The following is a 20,844-nucleotide window of genomic DNA, read 5'->3' on the forward strand; positions in this document are numbered from 1 at the left end:
ATTATTAATTGGGTTGTGAAAGAATGGTTAAGAGCTGGTAATTTAAATAAATACTTATGTGCGGCAAAATAATTATGTGTGAGTAAAATAGAAGAAGGGTCTGGTCAGTGCTGCTCTTAGGGTTTAGGAGTCTTAGAAGTTGTTAGTATATGACTCAACGATCTGCCATGTATGTGTAACAAAATGGATCATGGACAAGTATTGCTGACACTAATGATGAGGGAAGATATGTACCCCCATAGAGTGCAATTAGGTTTTATTCTTAATATACATTCTTATGTATATTGGATTAGATGTAAACCAGGAATCGTATTGAGTAGGAGATAGTAGGAAGAATAGTATTAGTTAATAATTAGAGGTACTAAGATAGAATTAGGAATGAGGGGAAAGGGGATTCAGGATATAACCGTTAAAAAGGGGTGGGACGGGCCCACCCGAAAGATGTAGTGCCAACTTAGTAGAGTTAGACTGGGCATGGTACCTTGAATGGAGACTGGTATCCCGCTTGTGCGGGGGGCCACCAAGTATGTTGTAAGAGTATAGGGAAGTAGGGTTGGCCATTACATGTGGACTGGTCATCCGCCAATGTGGGGGTCCACCCAGTAGTTTTAGTTGGTAGAAAAGAGATCGGCTTCAGCTTTACGGGGCAGGCTGCAATGGAATGGTGAGAGGGACACACGGTCATCTGGTACGTTGTGGGGGTCCTATTAGGGCCTAGTGGATAGGGCCGGTCGTGTCATCATCGGGAGGGCGGCTTCTTCTCACCAGGGGTGATGACACGGCCGCACAGTAGGGGTAGATGCTTAATTTTGGCTCTTGTTTTACTTTAGATTAGATTTTAGGGTTATAGGGATGGCCCTTTCATGTGGTATAGTCATCCGCCCATGTAAGAAGCCGTCAGTAGATTTAGTTGGTACAGTTATGCTTATACTGTTTTTCTTTTTGTTTATTTTAATGGTTCCTTTGTTATTAGTAGGGGGCAACTTAGTAGAATTAGTCTAGGGTGGTGCCTTACAGGGAGACTGGTATACCGCTCGTGTGAGGGACCACCAAGTTAGTTGACAGGATTGCAGGGTTGACCCTTACATGTGGACTGGTCATCCGCCCATGTAGGGGACAGTTCAGTAGACTAGTTGGTATGCTTATAGAACTGTTTATAATTGTTTAGTTTATTTTATTTTATGGTTTTTTCTGTTTCTTGTATTCTAGCACTGTGAACATGTATCGGGGCGAACAGCCTATAATGTTCAATGTTCAATAAACATATTTTCTCAATATACAGTATCTATAAATTTTAAGAATTATTTGTTTGCTTTGCTCCTATAAAATCTCTGCAAAACCACTATTTTGTAATTTGTTAGTAATAAAAATTTTACTTTTAAATTAATTTAAATGAATTAGGTACTCTAAAGATTATCACGTTGAGTATTCTGGACCATCATAGGATGAATAAACTCGTTCAGTAACCTCCTTCTCAAGTCTTTTGTTGTTAGAAATTGAAAATATGCAGTAATTTGGTTAAAATAGACTTAACTGTAGACCTGTGTGTAATTTCTCTATTAGTTGACTGTTGTGTATTCTTTGTCTTATGCAGCCAAATGATTCCTTACAGTTAGTCTCTTTAAAGAAAAATCATAATAACATAATTTCCTTCTTTTTTTCTTCTTTTCAGAATATTGAATCTGAGGCCATGAAAACTTTGTTAGATTTCATCCAAAATGGTGAAATTCCAGATGATGTTTTGAAATCTGATCATCTTCTTTCACTCTTGCAAGCATCAATGATGTTGCAGTTTGAAGCAGTACAGAAAATTTGTATTAGTGTTATTACTCAGGAGTGGCTCTCGGTTGAAACCTGTCTTCAGACAATGGCCACTGCACATGCCCTAGATATAATTCCTCTTTATCAGAAAGCAAGAGCTCTTGCTCTGTGGGAATTTTCGAGTGTGAAATCAACTAGTGCCTTTTTGGATTTTGCAATTGAAGGATTAGAAGATTTTTTAGGAAATGACCATCTAAATGTAAATCAAGGTGAATTTGAGGTATTTGATGCTGGGGTCACTTGGATACAGGAAGATTGTAATAACCGAAGACAGTTTCTCCATCGCATTCTTAATTGTGTGCGTTTCTCTGATGTTAGCATTTCAGATATTAGAACTATGTTTCTATATCCATGCATTGCTGAAGATATGCAGTCTTTAAATGCTCTAAAATGTGTTCTTATGTTGAAAGAAAACCAGACATTTTCTGTAACTTACGAGGAAAATTTTAATCCTGGTGGCCTGTCAATTGAAAATAACTCTGAGGTGGAAGATTTAGAAGAGACTGAACTGGCTGCAAGTGTTTGTAAAAGGCTAAGAAGTGAATGTGAAAATAAAATGGGTGAAAATTGTGATATTTCTGACACTCCAGTCTTAGGGGAGGAATATGTTACTCAAGGCTGTTGTTGTGTAGGGAACTCTGAAGAAAGTGCTAGATGTATGTGTTGGGGTAGTTCTGTTGAAAAATCTTCACCCTATGAACGAACTCGCAGAAATACATGGTCTTCCAACAGTTCTCCCACTGCTGAAAGTGAAAACATGTGTACTAATAAATCTACGGTTTTTGACTCTGAGACTCATGCATTTGCTATACAGTTGATGAACAAACCTCGAAGGAAGTTACCTCTAGTTCCATGTATTGTTGGCCATAAGTTAGATGGCAGTGCTGATAAATTAAGTGGCAAAACTAATATTAGGCCATATGTTATTTACTTTGATGAAACTGAAACTCAACAACCTATACCATTTCTTCATTTAGCCAAAGTGAATGAAGGCCCAGTGGAGCCATCTGGTTACAGAGTTCTAAACAAGGGTAAGTTATTGTATGTATATTATTTTTCTGTGCTTTTTCAATTTTTTAACATCACTATGTACATTATTACTTAGTACTATTTTCACATGAAATTATTACAGAGATATATCGTACTTACAATTGACTTCAATAAGTATGTACTTTCTATATTTCTCATTTTGAAGTTGATGTTGTCTTGTTATTTTTTTGGATGTCTAATTACAAATAGCATTTCCAATTATGAATTTGCTGTGTTTGTAAACTGTAATGTATTAGTGTTTTTATTTGTCCATTTATTTGCGGTACTACTTGTATGGGTGATTTCTCCCGTACATCTCACCTACTTGTTTTATAACTGATGCAGCAATTTCCCAATACTTGATGATAGAGTTTTATGTTATAGAGCTGCATCTGTTTATTTTCTCTTTTCTCTTACTTATTAAAAGCAAGACAGCATGTGCATATGTTACCCTTAGAAGTTTAGTCCTGCTCGTTGCCTGAATAAACGTGAAGAAAACAAATCAATTCCACAAATTTTTAATAATGAAAAGAAGATTTTAAAATAAAATCATACCTGCCAACCCTTTCGATTTACCTGGAAACTTTCCATTTTTTAACTCGTCTTCCGATTTTCCAATTTATTTTTACTTCTTCCTATTTTTGACCAATATAACCTCCAGTAGGGTCAATACTCTTCCCCTAGGATAAAGGATAAATTTGTATGTGCTTGTGTAATTTACGAAATCTCATTTTCAAGTGTATTTATTTAATGCTTTATATCACGAGTGTTTCGTCCGTCGCCTTCGTGTATCATGTTTCCTGCTTACCGCAGCAGTGCGTACGCTTTATACAGCTGGGGATTCGGGATGACAATCGTGGAAGCAAGAGACGCTAGCGCGCACTAGCGACTCAGTTAATCGGGACCGAAGAATGAGTTTGTTATTGTGTTGTTCGTGCGCTGTTAACATAGTTTCTGTGCGTAGTTTTGTCGCAGTTGTAGGCCATGTGCTTTTACTTGTGTTTCTATGCTTTTCCCCCAGTCAAAGTCATATATTAATGATGTATGGGACATATTGAATTGTTTTGTATGTGGTAGTTTTGTGTGTAAATTTCTGTTCATTTTATCGTTTGATAAAGGAAACTATTATGCATTTTGTTGCATGTGTCAGTGTGACATACAAAATACTCTTTTTTTCAAGCCCTTCACCACCTTTTCTCCCCTCCCACCTTTATGTTGTTGCCATCTAACAGCAGTTATATCAAGCCCCTTTCTCTTCCTTCATTCCCCTTCCTCACCAATACAGGTAGGCAAGGCTGCACTTGTTTTGAATTACATATCAGCTATCGTGTATCTAGCAGTTCCAGTTTGTTAAGAAAACAAACTGCCATACAGTAAGTCTGTCACGATACTGTATTTTACATACCTGACAACTTTTAAAAATAAAAAATAGGAAGATTTCATCACATGAATATTCCACCATGGTCTAGGTGAAAAAAGGTCAGGATAAAAGGCATACATATCTACAGTTACAATGCGAATTGACCATTAAATTTAAAATCTTAAACTAAGAAAACATAAAAATGGTTACAAGAAAATGAACCTAATCACTAGGGGCTTGACGTAACTGCTATTAGATGGCAACAACATAAAGGTGGGAGGGGAAAAAAGATGGGTAAGGGCTTGAAAAAGAGAGTGTAGGATAAAACGTTCCTTCTTTGTCATTTAATTTTCTTTCCAATGTATGAACTTGCCAATTTAAATAATGAATTTTCCTCATTCAGCAATTTATTTGGTGCAAAAACAAAATAATGAATTTTATCTAGATGAATTGGAAAGAAAAGAATCTTCATGTCCACTTTTGTATTCTGCATTAATTCACAACCTAGCTATTTCAAACTGTCAACAATTTCAAGCCTTTGACCACCATTTGCACAATGCCTTTTCCTTGTCTTTCTCCTCTTTATATCACCATGGTCTTGCTTTTCACTGCACTGATTTTCATACAATAATTTTCAATTTTCTCGTTCAGTGCATCAAGTTGTTCTTGTATTTCTACACTCATGTTCATAAAAAACAGAACATCTTGAAAGATTAGAGATAGGAAGTTTATATTCACAGGACATGTTCATTAGTATGTTCTGTAGAAATGATTAGCATTTCAGTCACCTAGGTTCAGCGTGTGCCCTGTTGCGTAGTAGGCCCTGGATCCTCCATGAGTACTGATAACTTGTTCCATGCGTGATGGCATCGACGCGTATAAGGTGCGAATAGTGTCCTGGGGTATAGCCATCCATGCTGCATTCACCTGGCTCCTCAGTTCATATTTGGTGGTTGGCATTGGGTCACAGTGCCACCCCCGTCGTTTCACCATACCCCACATATTTTCAATTGGCGACAAGTCTGGTGATTGGGTGAGCCAGGGCAACAGTCTGACATCCTGTGACAACAAGAAGGCACATGATCATGCAGCAACATGTGGTCGCGCATTGTCCTGCTGAAATATGGCGTCTGGGGTGTCGTGCAGAAAGGGTATGGCTACGGGTCACAGGATGTCATTCACGTAGGTCAGACTGGTCACAGTTCCCTGGACACGCACCAATTGTGATTTGTGGTTGTACCTAATAGCACCCCACACCATCAAGCCTTGAGTTGGCACTGTATGTCTTGTGCGAATGCAATTAGTGTGATGCCTCTCCCCCTGTCTGCAGCAAACCAAAATGCGGCCATAATTTTCAAACAAACAGAACCTGGATTGTCCGAAAACACTATGTTCTGCCATTCCTGTCCCCAGTGACGTTGTTCCATATACATTTGCAGTCTAACATGTTTATGCACATTAGTCAAAGGTAGGTGGAGAAATGGACGACGCACCGGTAACCCGGACCGTTATAATCAGCGGTAGACTGTCACTCCTGATAGTGTATGATGTGTTACACTGTTCCACTATTGCGCCAGAGCCAAGGAGGACGCAGATCTGTCCTGCAATGCCATTCGGATAAGGTATCGATCTTCTTGGGCTGATGGTGTGGGTGGTGAGACCAGACCCATCTCATCATATTCTGTGGCCTTCTGTGAATTGTTCTGTACACACCTGTTGCACTGTCGACACACTTCGTTCCACACGAGCAGCAATTTCCTGGATGGATGCATCACATTCTCTCATGCCAATAATGTGCCCTCTTTCAAACTCACTCATTTGAAGGTATGGTTCACGCATACGTCTGCGAGGCATCCTGCACGTCTACTCAAGTCACACCGATCCATTTCCTTCGGTTTATAGGGACAACGAGAGCCACAGGCACATTTTACCAGTCGGTGGTGGTGCGCCGAGATATCGATGTGGACCTTGAACCTTAGGGCCAACATGGTTCAAATGCCAATCATTTCTTCATTTCTTCAGAACATACTAATACACATGTCCTGTGAATATGAACTTGCCTATTTCTAGTCTTTCAGGGTGTTCTGATTTTTATGAACATGAGTGTATTTTGTTCATTCCCCAGACCACAATATCGTCTGCAAATAATAATAACTTCATCTTCCTATTCCCATATGCTTCCTTTGCCTCCTTTACAATTTCGTTCTGAATAATTTTTATTAAGTATCCAAAAAAGAAAACATATGGCAACAGAATATACCTGAAAAAGAAACAACTTAATTAAAATATAATTCTATTAAATTATTTAATTCATTCATCTCCTTCATCTATTTTGGTATTCTTTAATTAATTAATTAATTAATTAAATTATTTTAATTTTAAATAAGTTGTTCCCTTTTCAGGTATTATTCTGTTACCATATGTTTTCTTTTTCAGATACATTTATTTATTCAAAAATTAGTTTTGGCAGATTGAAGAACTTAACAGTTACAAAAAATAATAATAAATAACCATTAGAAACAAAGGAGGTGATAGAACACTCTTCTGTCTTAGTCCAGTTTTTAAAAATATTCTGTCTTTCCATCTGGAATTTGTATGCTGCTGACACAGTTGTTGTACATTGCTTGCACCATTTCTACAATTTGTGTACCCAGTCTCTTTCTGACCATGGTTTCCCAGACCTTCTGCCCGGGAAAATTTATTGTTTGCCTTTGTTAGATCTATGAATATCATGACCACATCCTCTTCCTATTCCCAAAATTGCCTCATGTTGAAGATAGGGCCCACTGTAGATCTTCCACCTTTAAAGCCACACTGTTCCTCTCGCAACTCTCCTTCTATCTTCCTTATCATTCTCCTATCTAATATCCTTTCAAGTATTTTTGCCACTTGTGCTAAGAGTGTGATTCCTCTATAGTTAATTATTATTCACTTACTTGGGCAGTGTAGTTGCCAAAGATGGGGGAGCTGCACAAGATGTCTCACAGCACATTCAAAAAGCAAATGGTGCCTTTGTTCGGTTCTCTCCGGTGTGGAATGAGATGGCCATACAGATAAAGCAGCAGAAATGGAAATGGATCGGCTGTACACCGAGGAAGGGAAACGAAGCAATTGAGAGGTGCTGGACTGGAACCTGCAGGTTAAAAATAAGAGAGGTAGGCCCAAGCAAACGTGGCGAAGATCTGTTCACTTGGAAGCAATGAAAGAAGGCAAGACCTGGAGTGAGGTAAAGAGGCTGGCTGTCAACAGGACTAGATGGAGATGTCTTGTTGTTGCCGTATGTTCTACAAGGAACATCAGGAATTAAGTTCAAGTTGTTTTTGTTGTTTCCTCTCCCCAATCTTTGGGCACACAATTCTGTTCAACAATCTGTACACCCATTGTAGTCCAACAGGTCCAGCAGTCTTTATCATTTCCATGCTGATTTCATCCATCCCTGGTGCCTTATCCATTTTCATTTTACAGAGTGGTAATTCCACCTCTAACATTGCTATATCATTATCTACTGTTGAGTTATCACACTGTATTACTACCACCTCCTCTGCATAATTTCTCACATTCAGTAGTTTATCAAAATACCCCTCCCATCTTCTCTTTATTTCTTCTGGATGTGTTATCAACTCTACACCTTCCCCTTTCATCAGCTTTGTATGAACTCTTTCTTTCTTATTACTTCATTTATACATAGATATTCTGAGGAATGTGATCCACAATATGCACTTGCAGAAATCAGTAAACTTAAGTCTTATAGATAAGATCTCAAGAAACTTTTCTTGTAGGTGCAATAAAAACTTTCCAGTCTGTCAAACACACAGCAATTACAATATAAATTATAACACCATAAACATACCTGTAAAATACACACTAATATGCAAAGAATGACATGTTTCATTCTACAAGAACATCCTCAGATGTACATATATTGTTTATACATGTAAACAATACTGTACATATATAAGCATGTTTTAAGTGATTTGATAGAATCTGAGGATGTTCTTGTAGAACGAAACATGTCATTCTTTGTATATTAGTGTGTATTTCACAGGTATGTTTATAGTGTTATAATTTATGTTGTAATTGCTGTGTGTTTGACAGACTGGAAAGTTTTTATTGCATTTAACTAAGTCGACACTGGAAAATATGGCTTCATTCTTAACAAATTTTCTTGTAGGTGCACAATCTAGGGATGTACAAGAACAAGATAGGGTCATCATCCATAGACAGAAAATGGAGAAAATTAATGGCTGTTGATACAATCTTTGATGCCACATGACAACCAAACTTGTACATTAGAACAGAAGTGTTTCTCTTTAGATCAAGATGAGCATCTGATGCTCTTTGTGAACATGAGCTCATCACTGCACCTGTGCATCTAATAAAGATATTTGGTATTTAATAAAATGGTATTGGATAGGTGGACCTCCCTTCCTGTATTTGTCACCTGTGCAGTATGTGAGAGCAAAACACTTGCTTACGCAGCGAGGTCAATAGTGTCCATCAGACGGTTAATAATGCGGAGCTGTTGTGGTGCAGCAGCTCATATATGATACAACAGTGTACTCTGAAAATAAGACGTTACTTTTTCTGATCATTCTGCTTAGTTATTGGAATCGTGGTGGGAAACATGGCACATTTGGATTGGTGTTCTGCATCTCCACATGTATTTTTAATCAACGGTAGGAGAATATATATTTATTTTGAAACATAAAGGAAAGGCAGAATGTTCAGTGTGTCTAAAAGTACTGACAAAATCAAAAAGTTTAATATTCAGGGATATTATTGGAGGATTAAGTGAGTTATGGGGATTCTGATATACTGCTGAGGTGAGAAAGCTGAAAGAGAATTTGTTTTTATCAGTGTGGGCAGAGTAAATTATATATATCTTCATATTTTAATTAGTTTTGAATTATTATTGGTAATTGTATTTCATCAAGTACCATTACTATTTAACACATCTAGCGGCGTCATGAAAACCAAGGGTTAGCGGGTGGGACCAACTCCTTAAAATCATGTTTCAGTGCTCTCCTTGTTTTTTAGTTCTCAGGATTGTGATTATTTTTTATAGTTTTATTTGTATTGTCATAATTTTGGAAATGCCCACTGCTGGTCATGCCATGTCAAAATATCACGAAGTTGGCGTTCATCTCTCATTTTCTGATACTTTATGAGCTTGGCGCCATACTGCTGTCTTTGGTACAACAAACTTACTAGCAAAAAGAGAGAATTAATGCTCGAACCCACCTAAGAACATATATATATTCTGTGAATCTTGCCGTGTGCCCATGTGTTTCCAAGGTGAACATATAGCTCGGTCAAACTTTACTTGCAGCTTATTATTCCTAACAGAAAAAAATAATTCCTACGTTTTTTTTCACTAATCATATTCCTGAAATTGCTTTCCAAAGTTTTGTGCTAATGTTGCTTACTACACAAAGCAAATGTAGTATTAGAATGACTGAGTGGCGTTAGAGTAATGAGATCTGTAATGCTAAGTTCTAATGTTCTGTAATTAGCATTATGTAATTTGAATGTTTTCGATATTTACATAGAACAGGCGATAAAGGAAATCAAAGAGGAATTTGGAAAGGGAATCAGAGTCCAAGGAGAGGAAATCAAAAATCCTGAGATTTGCCGATGATATTGTTATTTTATCTGACTCTGCAAAAGATCTGGAGAAATTGCTGAGTGATATGAACAGAGTCTTGGAAAAGGAATACAAGATGAAAATAAATAAGTCTAAAACAAAAGTAATGGAGTGCGGTTGAACAAAGTCAGGTGATACAGGAAATATTAGACTAGGAAATGAAGTCTTAAAGGAAGTAGTTGAATATTGTTATTTGGGTAGTAAAATAACTAATGAAGCTAGAAGTAAGGAGGGCATAAAATGCAGACTAACAAAAGCAAGGAAGGCCTTTCTTAAGAAATTAAATTTGTTCACCTCGATCATTGATATAAGAATTGGAAAGATGTATGTGAAGACATTTGTCTGGAGCGTGACATTGTATGGAAGTGAAACATGGATGATAACTAGGTCAGGAAGAAAGAGAATAGAAGCTTTTGAAATGTGGTGTTACAGAAGAATGCTGGAGGTGAGATGGGTACATAGAATCATGAATGAGGAGATACTGAATCGAATTGGTGAGAGTAGGTCGAGTTCTTCAGCACAACGAAAACCATATACGGCCCAGGGGTAAACCCCCTTATATCTGGGGATGGCTCTATTCTTTTGAAAAACAGCGCTTCCATTTGCTCCCTGTTGTTTCAAACCAGAAAATTTACCTGTTTAACTGTATTTGTCAATGAATTAGCTTTTCTTCTTTTCTTATAAGACATAGATTTTTGACGAAAACAATGAACCTTTTTTAGCCCTCTGTATCACAGTCCGTCTTCTCCTTGCCTGAAGATTAATTGTACAAGGTACAGAAAAGAATAACCAAAGCACAGGGGACTGATATTTTCCGAGAGTCAAAGAACGTCACACTCCCGATGGAAGGAATATTTCCATGAGTTCTTAAACAAGGATTCAAAAATTGATGAAGGAGTACTCTCCAAAATTCCACACAATCCTACAAAATGTGATGTTTTGGTGAATTCCCTCTTTATATGTTGAAAAAGATATTAAACAACTTCAAAAAAATAAAGCTGCTGGATCTAATGGAATTCCTGCTGAATTTTCCAAAGGTGACTGAATCCTTGTTGAACATGGAACTCTGAAACCATTCCTCCTGATCTCAGAGATGCACTGATAGTTATCATCTTCAAAAAAGGGGGACAGAACTGACTGTGGTAACTATGGTGGGATAAGCCTTCTTTCTGTTGCTACCGAGCTCGATAGCTGCAGTTGCTTAAGTGCGGGCAGTATCCAGTATTCGGGAGATAGTAGGTTCGAACCCCACTGTCGGCAGCCCTGAAAATGGTTTTCCGTGGTTTCCCATTTTCACACCAGGCAAATGCTGGGGCTGTACCTTAATTAAGGCCACGGCCGCTTCCTTCCAACTCCTAGCCCTTCCTTGTCCCATCGTCGCCATAAGACCTATCTGTGTCGGTGCGACGTAAAGCAACTAGCAAAAAAAAAAAAAAAAAAAAAAAAGTTTTCTGTTGCTGGAAAAATAGTTGATTGGATTCTATCCTACTGCCTAATGTCTCTTGCTGAAAATTGTTATCTGAAACACAATGTGGGTTTTGGCCCAATCACAGTACTACAGATATGATTTTCTAGAGAACTACATGACGAGTGCAAAGAGCAACACCATCCTCTAGATATGGCATTCATAGATCTTGACAGAGCCTTTGACTCAGTTAAAAGAGATGCCTTATGGAAGATCTTAGCTAAGATAGGCTATGCTTTGAATTACATTAACATTCTTAGATTACTGCATGGTAATATGAATGGCTTGGTCCTGGAGAGAACTGAAATCACAGCCGGTGTGAAGCAAGGCTATGTGATACCACTTTGTTCTGAATGTTTTTTGGGACTATACTTCACCTTGTTCATGGAAAATTACCATAAGGCATAGAGATAGAATATAGGATTGATGAAGGTTTGTTCAATCTCAGTAGACTGAGCCAAAACCAAAGTCTCCACAACCTTCATTTTTGAACTCCATTATGCAGATGACAGTGTTGCTTTCGTCAACTCAGAAACGGATTTTCAAGCAATCTTAAACGTGTTTGATGAAGCATACACAAGCATTAGTCTAAGCCTTAATATCCAGAAGACAAAGGTTCTTCACCACTCTGCACCCATCTTTATCACCACGTACCCTACAATCGTAGTGCAAGGAGAAGTCAAACATTGAACACTTTCCATATCATTGTAGTCTTTGTGGCCATCTCTCAGCAAATGTAAATATTGATGCCGAAATCCAGCACCACCTCAAATGTGCTAACGTGGCTTTTGGTCACCTTTAGGTAAGGGTCTTTGATAATCACAATATCAGTGCTCAGACCAAACTTTATGTGTACCAAGCTATTGTTGTACCATTTGTTACATATGAGTGTGAAGCCTGGACTACCTACAGAAGGCATATACGATGCCTGAAATAATATCACCAGCGCTGCCTGAAAAGAATCCTGAGAGTGAAATGGCAAGATCGGCGCACTCTAATATTAGTGTTCAGGAAGAAGCAAACTCCACTAGTATTGATGCCATGATCATCAAGCACCAACTCCTTTGGACAGGCCACCTTGTTTGTACGCCTGAATTCAATCTGCCAAAATAAATTCTGTATTCTCAGCTAAAGGATGGTCAAAGATGACATTGAGGTCCGCAGAAGCGGTACACACATACGCTAAAGACCTACATGAAGAAATGTCAAATTAAAAGTGGCAACTGGGAAGTCACTGCACTTGATCGTTCAGTATGGCACTGTAATGTCTTGGAAGGAGCTCAGTGCTTTGAGTAACAATGTTGGAAAATAGAAACTGACAAGCGCATTGTTAGGAAACAACGAGAACTTCTGAAGAAAAACAACTACAGCCAGCCCTCACTAGATGAAATATATGTCAACAATGCAGGAGAATTGGCCTCTACAGTGATCTAAGAACCCACAAAAACTGAATTTTGAAGACAATCATACTCGTCAGCGACAGATAGCCCACTATAACAGTGAGACTATGAAGTGAATTGTATTATGATGTGTCCACTTAGTAATAGATATACGTACTGTATTTAGAAAATCATATAACTAAAAATAGATAAGGAAAATAAATAATGAATCTATGTGAAATTGGTTGTTTAAATGTTATGTTACAATAACTAGCAGCCGCTGACTGGATTCCGACATACTGCACACTCATCCGCTCTCTCTATTCCTTGCAAGTGCACATGCTGTTTAGCAGGAGCAGCCCAGATGGTCATCACTGCTTTAGATAGACCAGCAGTTAAGGAAAATGTTTACCGAGCTCAATAACTGCAGTCGCTTAAGTGTGGCTAGTATCCAGTATTCGGGAGATAATTGATTCGAACACCACTGTTGGCAGCCCTGAAGATAGTTTTCCATGGTTTCCCATTTTCATACCTTAATTAAGGCCACGGCCGCTTTCTTCTCATTCTTAGCCCTTTCCTTTTCCATCGTCGCCATAAAACCTACCTGTGTTGGCGCAGTGAAAAAAAAAAAAAGGAATAACAGCTACATTTTTACCTGAAAATAAAGTCAAACATGCCTTAAGAAAAAAGCCCTCTTAAATGCAAAATTAATAGTTTGGGCTGAAGCTGCAATGTGCATGCATTGTTAGCAGTAGACAAAGATCTACCCAAATATGCCAAAACATTCAGAGATAAAATAATCCTGCTATGTGGGGGATTTCTAACTAATAATAATAATAGAAGGCTTTGGATTTGACTAAATGGTGGAGGAAAAAGCTTTAATGCGTTGTTCTTAGATGTTTTTACAAATTTTTGCTTGTAGAGTGTGTGTAGTTTTTCTATTTCTTTTTGTGTAATGTGGATTCCTGTTCATCGAAGCGGTTAGTGTGGTTAACTTTTATGTGTGTCTTTTTATGTGATTGTCGCTTGTTCCATGATTTAGTATTCTGTTCCCTCATTGAAAGAAGTCAAATCATCATGGAAGTCTAAAGAAAGCGCCTGAAAGATCACATAGTTCATGTTTGTTCTTTTGTGGTTAATAACCTTTCAACTCTTGGGTCACATTTTTAACCAAACAAAGTTTATCAGTTGAAGTGTTACAGAATAACATCTGGAAATTGTTGTATCCTCATAATTATATTTCTATATCAATAACTAGCTGATGTACCCGTGCTTCACTACGGAATTCTAAACTGTAGGCTATACAGAATTCTAGGTTAGGTAGTGTAAACGTTGTGAGCAAGATTGTATTAAGTTGCATAGCTCTTAACGTTGCCCTAGAAACATGACGGGGAAGTCACCAACGTCTTTTCTCATATGAAGACTGGGTTAGGGAATTTTCATTGTAATGGTAGGCCAGCTTGCCTACCATCAGTCACAATCAGGTTGGGGAGTTTTCATTATAATGGCAGACACTCACTCTCCGCCTGCCTTTATAGATTCTCAGAAAGACACTCTTAGTGGTTTTCCCAACTGAAATGAACCTGGGTCATTACAATGATGTCAGTAGGAATGGTGCAATTAAAAGCAATGCTTTCATATAAAATACTCGATCAAATAAAAACCCACACATTTTCTCACTTTTAACGAACAGTACTACACTGCAGAACTAACAGCCCAAAGCTACAGAGCTGGAATGACCAAGACGCAGACATCCGTGATCCGTGAACAATCTTCGTCCTTTTTTCGGCGGGCGGGGGGGGGGGGTTCGAATAGTGGATAGTCCCAGGGCAAAAACTATGCCCGTTTACTTATCTGTTTCCTGGGAGTACCCGATGAGTCGGAAAATCTCAATTCACCACACTGGCGGGGGAAAGAACTATCTGATGTGGAGGCAATTTTTCCTCCAAGCCAGAGAAGAAACCACATCTTTGCTGCTAATTTGGAATAAAATGAATGTAGATTCAATAAAAGTAAAGAGGAAGAAGCTTTTCTTAAGAAACGGCTCTTTTCAGGGTTGAATTTTGAGTTATGTAGTGAATTGTGGTACTATAATTTGGAATAGGCCTAAATTATAATTCCAGACCAGTTCATACTACTACTACTACTACTACTACTACTACTACTACTACTACTACTACTACTACTACTACTACTACTACTAACATGCAACATGTCAACATGCAGAGGGCCTCTGCAGTCAAAGAAGAAGGTCGTTATGACTTTACTGGAACTTGCGTGAACAGCTTTGGATTTCTTTGACAGGGGAGAGTTGCGATGTTTCCTATTGGCTTTGCCATTTGCTCTTGGGTTCGAAATGGTGGCACCATGTTTCGTCCCCTGTAATGATACGGAACAGAAACGCATACTCTTCCTCATGGTACCGCTGCATATGACTTGTTATCATGCAACGCGATGACTCTATCCGATAGCATTCCAGGGGATTTTGATTTTATGGCACATCACAATTTCTGCAAAGTATCTTCATAGTGCTGTGCATTGATTGTGTTTCCACGCTCGAGGAAGTCAACATGCAGAGGGCCTCTGCAGTCAAAGAAGAAGGTCATCATGACTTTAACCGGAACTTACGTGAACAGCTTTGGATTTCTTTGACAGGGGAGAGTTGCGATGTTTCCTATTGGCTTTGCCATTTGCTCTTGGGTTCAAAATGGTGGCACCATGTTTCGTCCCCTGTAATGATACGGAACAGAAATGCATACTCTTCCTCATGGTACCGCTGCATATGACTTGTACATGATGCCAATCTGTCAATCTTTTGTCCCTCCTTCAATTGATGCAGAACCCACTGTGCGCAAATTTTGCGGAAATGCAAGTAATCTTTCATAATGGTATGTATGAAGCCATGGCTAATGGCAACCTGAACACAAATTTCTTCCTCCGTGATTCATTGGTTTTCCATGATAAGGCCATCAATTCACCCTATCACATCAGGAGTAATGGTTCGACTGGCTTGTCCTGGGCGCGCATCGCCTTGCAGTGATGTACGCCCTTCTCAGAATCTCCTATGCCAATCGTGCACACTCATCATGGGCATGCTGCGGTCACCATATACAGCAATGTGACAATGAGTTTTGCATACTCCAGCACCCTCAGCAACCAGAAAATGAACTCTCTGCTCTTCTTGGCTTGCCTCCATTTCTGCAGCTGGACGAACACACTAGACCAGTCCGAGCACCAACAAAGACATCACTCAGCAACTGTGTGCACCTGTGAGTTGTCGCTATGCAGTTCTCCTACAACAGTGACGGCAGTATCGATACATAACAACAGTGTTGCCATCTTTCGCACGGAATGTGTGTTATGGCGGGTGTTCGGTTTTTCATTTTTGACTGCCCCTTATATTTGTCAGTTAAGGCTTTACGGCCGACAACATGGTTACTAGTTATCTTCACTTCACTTGTTCCACCTTTCAACATTAAAGTATTACATTATGGTCAATATCATGGTTGCTAGTTGGCCACAGAGATAACTTAAATTATTATATAAATAAGTGCTTTCCATCCAACAACATGGCACTTGGTTTACAATAATTGTTCAATTAATAAGTGTATAACCCCAGATAGGAAACCGGTCAACAGCCTAGGAAATGGAAGAGAAAGAAATTACGGTAGACAAGGTGGAAGAATCTCAAAATTCAGATGCGTCTGTTCCCGTATCAGGCGGCGTTCTGGTCAGCCTCTTATTCCCCATTTGAGGGGAAGGCTCTAGGACTTACAATCCTATGTCTAACTTAGTAAAACATGATTATGTTTTGCCCATCTAAACATGATTATGCTTTGCCCGTCTAATAAAATTAGACATTTAATGCGTTATGCAAAGCCAATTCAAGAATTGGTAGCTCAAATGAGGAACCACCGCCACAACCAGTGATGCAAGCAGACCTAAGGGTTCTCGAGATCCTGCACTACAACACGAGGGGAAGTCCCCCCTGGAAACCACTAACTCAAGACGAGACTACGATACTCGTTAAAAATCCTGAATGTGAATTCACTTCTTAAGGTTGGGAAACTCAAAGAGCTAAAAAAAAACAATGGAAGAATGGGATATCAAGATCTTGGCCATCCAGTAAACAAGGTTCAGAGATGAGGATCAATTTGAGAGTGGAAAGTATAGGATATACAAAGGGAAACCAGTGATTGGACTGGCTAGTACAAATTTACTCTCAGTTCTTGGGACGGCTTGCATAGTAGACAAAAGTTTAGGCTTTGGAAGATCATCAGAACGACTCACTTCTGCACTTAGGTGGTGGACACAAGACATACACTGTCAGACATGCCAACTCCCCCAATTTAAACAGGAGACTCCTTATTTTTGGTCCTTCCTCCCTCTCTCCTGATCGCAGAGACTTATCTCCCAATTTTGAGAGCCTTTTTAGTATTACTGTATTTTTTGAAAATCCCATGTTTTCCTCGTTCTTTAAGTAGCTTGATAGAATTGATGTTCAGTGGGCACTGGCAAGGCAAATGCAATCAGCTGGTGGTGTTCTTAAATATGACAGAATCTCTAATATAATGTTTTTTATTTTATCATTTCCACATAGCAGTGCCGACTATAAGACTATAAGACTATATTTTGGGTCAGTAAACTGATCAGTGCTGGGGGCTCCAAGGCTCACAACCTTGGTAGTACCTTGGTCGGTGCAAAATATCACCGACCCCAGTCTACAGTTTTTTAACTGTGAAAAGCATGGAGGAAATTTCAGCTAAAACTACTACCCCAGGTGGTAACCAATCCACCGTCGTCTTGTATGACGTTAGTGGGCCTTCAGATTCTGGGGAGCCTGCACCAACATGCTCGAAGGTATTGGAGACTCCACGAAAGATCAGGCATAGAGCCAAGAATTTCTTTGCTATCTTTAATGCCAATTCCCTCCAGAAGGTTGGAAAACTAAAACAGCTCACAGATATCCTATCAGGACAGCAAATTTTGATTGCAGCAATTCAGGAAACAAGATTTACAGATGATCAGGCCTTTGAATCTGACGATTACAGGATCTTCAAAGGTAAACCTGGTAAACGTATCATACAAACTGTCCCCACCTTGACCTTGGCACAGGATTTGTAGTCAACAAAATGATTCTGGACTCAATAACAAATTTCCTTCTGTGAATAGCAGAGTCTTGACTCTGTCCTTTCGAAGCACAAACAAAATGTATACTATTGTGAACGTTCATGCACTGATCAACCAAGTGAACAAGAGAGACCCGGAGGGAACTGATAGATTCTGGGAAGAACTTGGAGATTTTATCCAAGATTCCAGACAAACATACCATAATCGTGCTTGGAGATTTCAATGCCCAGGTAGGCAAAGAGAGAAAGTTCCGAAACATCGTTGGAAACTATCCTGCTCACCAGAGAACAAATCGTAATGAAGAAAGGCTAATAGAGCTGTGTAAGGCATTTAACCTCGTAATGAAGTCTACTGCTTTTAAACACCTGCCCAGGAAACAGAAGACCTGGAAATCCCCAAATCACCACCTTGGTGAATTTCAGATTGATCATGTTGCGATCGCACGGAAGGCTCAAAGAGAAATTTAGAATGTGAAAGTTCTAAAACATGCAAAACTGGACTTGGATCACTATCTATCCAAGATAAAAATCAAACTGCTCCCAAGAAACACAAGGAGAGTTCGAGCCAAAAAGATTGAAAGATTTGATAGAGAAAAACTAGGATCTAGCTATGAGTTCACGCAGAAACTACAATCCGTGGATGCAGAGAACTGGGAACAACTGTGCGAGGCCGTGGTCAAAACAGCTAAAGAGACGGTTCGGCTTACTAAGCCCATGAAGCAAACTTGGTGGAACAGTGAATGCGATGTAGCAATAAGGCAAAGACAGTTCGCCTGGCAGAAATGGAACTTGCTAAAGTACCAAGTCAACTGGACAAACTTCTTGAATGAGAGAAAGTGTGCAGCATTAAACGTGCTTTTGAGAAACACCAGCTGACTCAAAATGAGCGGGGTTCAAGAAGAACAATACACGTGACTTTTATAAAACATTTATAAGCAACTTGAGGAAATACGACCCACCGAGCCTACAGTTCGGAGATTCCAATGGAAAACTAGCCCATAACAACAAGGAAAACTGCCGGGTCCTTGCAAAATACTTCAAATACCCTCCTAACTGCGAGGCCCCAATATCCAGATTCACATTTGAAGATAAAACACAAGTCCACCCAGATTCATCTCCACCTATGAAAGAGGAAATCAGACAGATTATCCAATCCTTGAAGAACAATAAGGTGTCGGGTAAAGATTCGATAATAGCTGAATTGTAGAAGTTTGCTAGTGACAATGCAGTGGAGAAATTAATGGCCATCATACATGAAATCTGGAATACTGAAAGACTTCCAAGTGACTGTACATCTGCCTTAATCCACCCACTTCATAAGAAAAGCGACAAGTCGGATGTTAACAATTATAGCGGCATCTCCCTCCTACTTATAACCTACAAAATTCTCTCTATAGCTCTTCAAATCAGGGCAGAAGAACAGCTAGATCAAGAGCTGGGTGATTGCCAAGGAGGTTTCAGGAAAGGACGGTCATATGTGGAGCAGATTAAGAATCTGAAATCTGTCCTTTAATAAAACTAAGGAGCAAGCCTTTCGTAGTAATGTTCATTGACTTTAAGAAGGCCTATGATTCAATTGACAGAACTACCCTAATTCAGATCTTAAAGGAATTTGGCTTGGATGGTAAAACAAGTGTGATCATCCAACAGACTCTCACCAACACCATCTCAAAAGTGAAGTTCAGAGGAGAGACTTCAGATGCTTTTGAAATGCAGACAGGAGTTAGGCAGGGAGATGGTCTCTCACCTCTGTTGTTTAACTGCATTCTTGAGGAAGTGATCCGTGAATGGTGCAGAGAAATGAGTTATGAAGGAGTCGAAAGCGAAGTCAGACTAGGCCACAAGAACAAGAACCTTTCAATTGACCGTCTAGCATTTGCAGACAATCTTGCGGTTTTCGCTGATTCCTTGGATGTGGCCACGAAGCAGATCAACCAGCTTCAAACACAAGCTGCAAAGGTGTGCCTCCAAATTTCCTTTGAGAAAACGAAATTCATTACAAACATCAAACTGGCACCAAGTGAGCTAGAAGGGACTCACAGAAAAGTGAAGCGGGTTCAAAAATATAAGTATCTTGGTGAATGGATAGAACCTAACATGTCCAAAAAAGAAGCCTTTGCTTCACGCATGAGTAAAATGGAAATTACTTACCATCTGACTAAAAATGTCTATAACAAAAGATTTATATCTCTGAATGCAAAAATCAAACACTATTGCAATGTCATCCGGCTAGAGGCTTTATATGCAGCAGAATGTCTCGCCATAAACAAAAAAGGCATTATAGAGAAATTGGAGGCCAAGGAAAGAAAGATTTTGAGGAAAATCTTAGGTCCAGTCAAAGACAACGGCGAGTTTAGGAGATGGCACAACCAGGAGTTGTACTCTCATGTGGAGAAAATAACCGACGTGATGCGAAAAAGGAGGATTACTTTTCATGGACACATGGCCCGAATGAAGTCAACACGGTTAACCAACCGCATTTTCACTTTCCACCAAGAGAAAAAGCCAAAGGGGACATGGTTCAGTGAGGTACAGGAAGATCTGCAGGAGATTGGGATGTCATTTGAAGATATCCACGAGCGTGACCTACTTTAGAAAAAACTCCAAGAACACCAGAGTTTCCAACCAAAGCCGAAGCTGAAAACTGAAAAGGCATGGATGAAAGAGCAAAAGGAGCAACACCGTATACTAATGAAGGAATACTAGACCAACATTAAAGCTCAAAAGAAACAGTTGAAATGACGTGGTCCTTACTTGACCGAAACGAAACAAGAAGAAATAAATAAGAGGCATTACATAATCGAGTAGTATAATGTGATAAACATTCTTCAAAGTTACATCATCAATGATGTGTCTTAAAATGTCGAGATATGCCGCAAAAAGATCTCCTGATTTCGGCTTTTGAAAGTTAGCATGTCTGCACTATAATAAATGTCCATGGCCTGATAAATGAAAATAATCACAAGGATCCAGGCAAAGTTGAAAGGTTCTGAGAAGAAATAGAAGACCAGTTGTTG

The 20,844-nt window shown here is 39.1% G+C and overlaps 1 protein-coding gene across 3 annotated transcripts in view; it reads left to right on the forward strand.

Annotated features, from left to right (window-relative positions):
• LOC136857013 (kelch-like protein 7) overlaps positions 1 to 20,844 on the forward strand; it is a 126,109-nt gene that overhangs the window by 50,238 nt on the left and 55,027 nt on the right. For all 3 annotated transcript variants that reach the window (XM_067135352.2, XM_067135353.2, XM_068225034.1), the window contains exon 2: positions 1,673 to 2,852. In XM_067135352.2, the coding sequence (XP_066991453.2) occupies positions 1,673 to 2,852 (1,180 nt within the window). The remainder of the gene's footprint in view (positions 1 to 1,672; positions 2,853 to 20,844) is intronic.

Source organism: Anabrus simplex, chromosome 1 (assembly GCF_040414725.1).
Source record: "Anabrus simplex isolate iqAnaSimp1 chromosome 1, ASM4041472v1, whole genome shotgun sequence".
NCBI classification, from domain to species: domain Eukaryota; kingdom Metazoa; phylum Arthropoda; class Insecta; order Orthoptera; family Tettigoniidae; genus Anabrus; species Anabrus simplex.